The sequence below is a fragment of the Sprattus sprattus genome (genome assembly GCF_963457725.1).
Source record: "Sprattus sprattus genome assembly, chromosome: 13".
NCBI classification, from domain to species: domain Eukaryota; kingdom Metazoa; phylum Chordata; class Actinopteri; order Clupeiformes; family Clupeidae; genus Sprattus; species Sprattus sprattus.
In genome coordinates, this window is record NC_137911.1 from 15,992,591 (window position 1) to 15,998,364 (window position 5,774).

The window sequence follows — 5,774 nt, forward strand, 5'->3', positions numbered from 1 at the left end:
TATATATATATCTCTTTAATCGCACATACCATTTGCCAGATGTGTAGACTGCAGGGTATTTCATAATTTCATACAAATTAAGATATGAACAGAAGAACTGTGCTCAAATCTAGGAGTAATTAACAATTATAACATATTGTGTAAACATTCATTTAAAGACAATCTTCGTACTTCAAGTTATGCAATATTTAGAATCCAGTGGTAGTGTAATCACAGGGCTTGTTCTAGTAGTTCTAAACTATGGTTTAATAGTAGTTGTTGTTTTGTTTACATATTTAGTGTATTCTCCCAACCTTGTCTCATACATGTACGACTAGAGGAATAACAGTGCTTGTTTCACATGTTGTGATGTCCAAAGGTGATTGTCCATAAAATTGACCTCTGACCTCTCCCCTCAGCTCGGAGAAGACCACGTCTTACCGGCGGACCAGCAATGGGGGTCAGGGGAAGATTGGAATGATGTCACCCAGCTGTGCGGGCAGCCAGGAGGATTTCTATTGTAGCTTGGTGTCCAGCGCCCCGGCCAGCACTCCGACACCCACCACCGCACCCACGTCTGTGTCCATCTGTCTGCCGCCCCCACCCCGCACACGCAAGAACGCTATGGTATGCCGCCGAGCACAGGAACCATGACTCCGCAAAGAGTGGCTATAAATTGATGAGCCTAAGAAGCCTTACATTTACATCTTGGTGTTTAATGCAAAGGGGTCGATACTACAGCTACACATTTCCATTAGTAAGCATGCTCCCTAGTTATTGAGCCTATCGTTTACCAGCGGAGCGGAGCTGAGCTACCAGAGCACTCGAAGCATATAATCTAAGGAAACTGTACAGGAACATACTGTATATGCATATAAGGGATACGATAAGAGGAAGGATCTGAGTTCAAGAAATAAGAGAGTTCAATTATGTTATCAATCAATAATAAATATATAGAAATCACAGGCAGCATGACTCAGCAGAATGGTTAAATCTAGTTTATGGCAGGAATGATCTGAATCTGAATCTGGTTCTGGGTCTGGAATGGATAGAAAGATTAACAATTAAAAGTCTTGATGCATGAGACAACCTCATCTCAGGCTTGATAGACCAAGGCTGAAAGACACAGGTAGAGGGCAACACAGCAGCAGAAATGCACTAGTTCTCTACATCTGCATACAGGCATGACAGTTCAACAGTACAATACAGTTCAACACAGCTTTGTAAGACAGTTCAAAAGTACAATACAGTTCAACACAGCTTTGTTAGACAGTTCAACAGTACAATACAGTTCAACACAGCTTTGTAAGACAGTTAAAAAGTACAATACAGTTCAACACAGTTTTGTAATACAGTTCAACAGTACAATTAGGTTCAACACAGCTTTGCATGACAGTTCATCAGTACAATACAGTTTAACACAGCTTAACACAGCAACACAGCCATGTCAAAGACTAGCGCCGGCGTCGTTAAATGATCAGATTTTCATCAACCTTCCTCTGCTTGGAAACGGCACCAGTCCTACCCGAACAGAAATGTGATCTCCACTGCTAGCCACCACACTGAGACGTGGTCATGTGATCCTGCAGCCTCAGCACACTGGAGGTTTTTCTGTGTGGTGCACTTTCAAGGCTCCAGATGCTGAGCGCCTAAGACTGGCTGCCTGGCCTCGGAGCCATTGTGTACGCTGAGGAACCACAGGCATTCTGGTGTCTTTGGGGCTTATAGTGACGAGATCCAGCAGGAGAGGGATGATGCCAAATGGTGTCAAAAGATCCTTCCTCCAGCGGTAGTTTTATAGTAGTAGTTTATCGTGCAGTTACTTTAGTCCAGAGCAATATTTTCAGAGTTACTGTCTTTCTTCAAATAATAATAGAGTGTGATCTCAGTAATATTAAGGCCAAGGCTAAATTTCCTGGAACCAAAATCGCTTACCTTCACAGCATTAAAATATCTGTCTCTACCGCAGGGCAGGGGCTTGACTTTTGGCTGAATGTTTCAGGTCATCGTACCTAAAAGTCTTTGCTGCATGGTATATTGTGTCTGTGTTTATGTAAAAGCTTGTGTCTCTTTGTGTTCTGTGTTTGAAGTTGAATGTCTTTATCACACAGTGACATCCCGTGGCATATACAGTATTAGAACACTGTATCATAGGTAGGTATTCAGTAGACCTGTCTGTCTTCCGGTATCCTAAAACCAGTTTCTCTGTCCTATATGATCAAAGATCTTCAGAAGCATTTAGCAGTGTGTTTGTGTGTGTGTGTGTGTCAGGTGTCCCAGATGAAGCCGCGGCTGAAGAAGGTGCGAGCGTTAGTGGACTGCAGGGCAGTCAGCTCCGACCAGCTGGCCTTTTTTAAGGATGAGGTCATTATTGTCACAGCAACTGATGACCCCCACTGGTGGGTGAGTTCCACTTCCTGTCTCTCGCCCGTTCTTTATCAGCTACTGCTAAATCATTTTCATCGTTTTTTTCTGCATTAGCATTGCTGCTACTAGAGTTAATGCTGACTCGCTTAAAGTGACACACTTCCTGGATCCGTACGGAAGAATATCACACATCAAAACCACAAGATGGCACCACTGCCTTGATGATGTCATATTTCATTCAATATTCTAAAGTTTCATTCCATATATTCAGAGTTTTCAGTCATTATATGTAAAATTTCTAAATGGCATCCCATAATATATATACAGTATATATGTGCCCTGTGAGAACCGATGTAAGGGAAGGGTGTTTACTGTGGCCTGTTTATTTCTTGCAGGTTGGCCACATTGATGGAGACTCAATGAGGAGTGGAATGTTTCCAGTCAACTACGTGCTCAAACTGGGAGAGTGGCCCACCAGAGACTCCTAAAGGACCAATAAGCTGCAGTCTCTTTGTAATCAGAGAGAAGAACATTTGATAATGCCACTGATGTCCAAAACTCATACTGATTGAACCACATTTTTTGAGAATCTTTTGAGTAATTTGACATGGATTGATGGTTGGAAAGATGGATACATGGATGGATGGATTAGTTTTGGAAGAGAAAAGAATCTGAACCTTGGTGGAGCAGCAGCTTCTCATTAGGCCTACAGGCCAACGATGTTCTCACTGAGCGCAGAGGAGGGGTCAGAGAGCCCTGTTGCAGACTGTAAAGCTACGTAAATATGTGCAGTCATGACTGTGAACGTGAACAGAAGTGGAAGGCCATGAGAAGAAAAAATCTCGATGGAGTTCCAACAGTTCTTCACAGCTCTCTTGCAGACAACAGCACTTAGCTTCCAGCTAAAGTATTTGTGAAGGACACAGCCGTCATGGTCTCTCCTGAGCCCGCATGGAGGCTCTGGGTGGTATGTGGACAGGAGAGGATCTGTCTGCCCAGACAATGTGCCATAAACAGAAGACTGTATGAGCCAGTGTTAGAGACCAGTGTGTGTTTGTGTTTGTATGTGTGTCTGTGTGTGTGTTCGTGGCCGTCAAGTGGTCATCTTGAGACACAGACAGGTACACGACTTTGCATTTTGTTGTTCCACGAAGAATGCAAGGTATTGTTCTGCTGCCTTTCTCCAGTTCTCATCTCTGCAAGGCTCCGTCCGAGAGCTACCTCCCCACCAATTTTCATTTCAACAGCCTAAACATGTGTGGATTACAAATGACATAAAACGACATTGGTGTGCAACAGAATTGACTTAGAATTGAACAGCAGGTTTCCAGGATCACACACTGGTCTCCTGTCTACACAAGGGAAATATGTCTTGCAGATGTTAATGTGTATATGTGTGTAGATTTTGCACAGTGGTAGGGGAATCATGATTATTGTTTTCATCAATATTGTTTTAACTCTAAACCCTTTGAGCCGCAAATAGCTCTTCTTTCCTAATACAGATTCACGGCTCCAGCTGAAGGTTTGTGAGTGGAGTTATATTGCTATTAGCATCACTGCCAGCCATTACTGGAGCGCTTTATATGTTTTTATCTGAAACAGACTAGCTGTCTGCTGGTTTACCATGTTTTGGTGGAGTGGAGACTATTTTCAGTCTTCAGTGTTATAATGAGTCTACAACCAGTTTAGCACCATTCAGTTTAAGAGTTGTCTAATTTTTACACACACTAGTAATTATCTGCTCTCTTCACCGTAAACAACAAACAACCACGTAGCTATTTTAAAGCTGTATCTTGATTGCATAATTTTTAAATGCTTTGTAAATAATTGTGAGGGGGGGGGGGGGGGGTTGAAGAATAGTGATGGGTAGGTTTGGGTCGGGGGGGTGGGGGTGTCTGTCGGACACATTGGAGCCATGCTGAGTGCTGCACACAGACTGAATAATTAATGGCGAGAGGCACGAGTGCTGATGTGTGGATGGTCTGGACTGTGTTGTCTCTGTGCGATAACGCCTTCCCTGAGACAGCTGGAATGGAGCAGGGAGAGTCTTGGAAAGCCCAGTAGGAGCATCTCTGTATTATGGATGTCTTGCTACACTTTTGTATTATTACTCTGTTTTAACCTGTTCTGTCATTTTTACATGTGTCTGTTTTAATGCATGTTCATGCTGCCTTTGTACCGTGTCCAGGATTTGACCGTTCATCGGAGTTAATTAAAGATGCATAATACGCTATGTATTGGTAAGAAATGACTGTGGTGCTGCTGTTGTGTGTCATCTAGCAGACAAATACTTCATGCCCTAAAGCCATTATTTCAGTAGTTTGGAGACACGTTAAGTGTGTTTTGTTGGTGACTACATCATATTTTATAACAGATAAAACATTGAAGCGTGTGTAGAATTGATCCAAGGGTATGCACTATGCCTTGTCTAAAATTGTATCTTTTTCTGAAGAAACAGACAGCACCTTTATTCCAAGTTTTTTTTAGTGCAAATGCTGCTACATCATTGCCAGTCATTGTGTTTTTTCTTTTTCATAAGAGACCCTGACATACATACAGTTCATTTAATTTAAAAACAAACACATGCAAATCCCAAGATTAACGCTACGACCATCCCATATCCCACGTGCCGATGGATTAGTGTCTGTATGAGATGCATGTCTTTTGCAGCAAGTGTCTGTCTACCTAGTGACAGCAGCTCCATGGAGACAGGCCTCATTGGTGTTGTGATGGCCACTCTCAGAGCGATTTTACCGATTAGGTATGGCCAGACCTGACTCCAGCTGATGCTGTTGTGTAAGAGACCAGTGACCTGTATTACAACACACAGCGGGGCCGCTGGCTGAGGGGGGAACAGTAGGGCACGGGACATTGCTGACAGGATGGAGGGCAGTCCGGCTCCAGCTCAGAGCTAGAGAACAGCACAGCCAGGGCTACTGTGTCCTCTCAAAGCTGATTCTGGCTCATGGAATGCACTTAGTTGTGTAACAGCATGGCCGTGTTTATGCACTTGGGATGGGTTATTCTTGGAAATACTCTTAAACCCTCTCGCTATGTAATGCAGTGATGTAATTACGCAGTACTGGTATTATTGGTGCCAATACTGATATTCAGAGAGATTACATATGAGGATTGATGGAAGGATTCTGTGTTGTGTTTACCCACAGTTGCTGTAATCTCACAGTACCATATAGCATAATGCATAGGCTGCCTGATACGGCTTAGAAGTGTGGTAGAATTAATAGCACAGATTTTGATGAATAGCTTAGACAAAAGCGATAGAGGCAATACCGAGTTGATGTCAAATGTGGCAATATTAAGTGTTTTTCACCTCAATGTATGGGTATTGCAACTTAGTGAAAGTGGTCGAGTACAAGCCATTTTGGTGATTATGACGAACACCTTAGCAGGTGGTTGACATGAAAGAC

At 43.0% G+C, this 5,774-nt stretch overlaps 1 protein-coding gene across 1 annotated transcript in view; it reads left to right on the plus strand.

The window, feature by feature from the left end:
• The window catches only part of asap3 (ArfGAP with SH3 domain, ankyrin repeat and PH domain 3), a gene marked incomplete at both ends in the record, with an annotated part of 39,865 nt that extends 37,031 nt beyond the window's left edge, over positions 1 to 2,834 (plus strand). Inside the window, 3 exons of the mRNA XM_080850693.1 lie at positions 399 to 606; positions 2,251 to 2,382; positions 2,742 to 2,834. Of these exons, the coding sequence (XP_080706819.1) occupies positions 399 to 606; positions 2,251 to 2,382; positions 2,742 to 2,834 (433 nt within the window). The remainder of the gene's footprint in view (positions 1 to 398; positions 607 to 2,250; positions 2,383 to 2,741) is intronic.
• Positions 2,835 to 5,774: the final 2,940 nt, after the last annotated feature.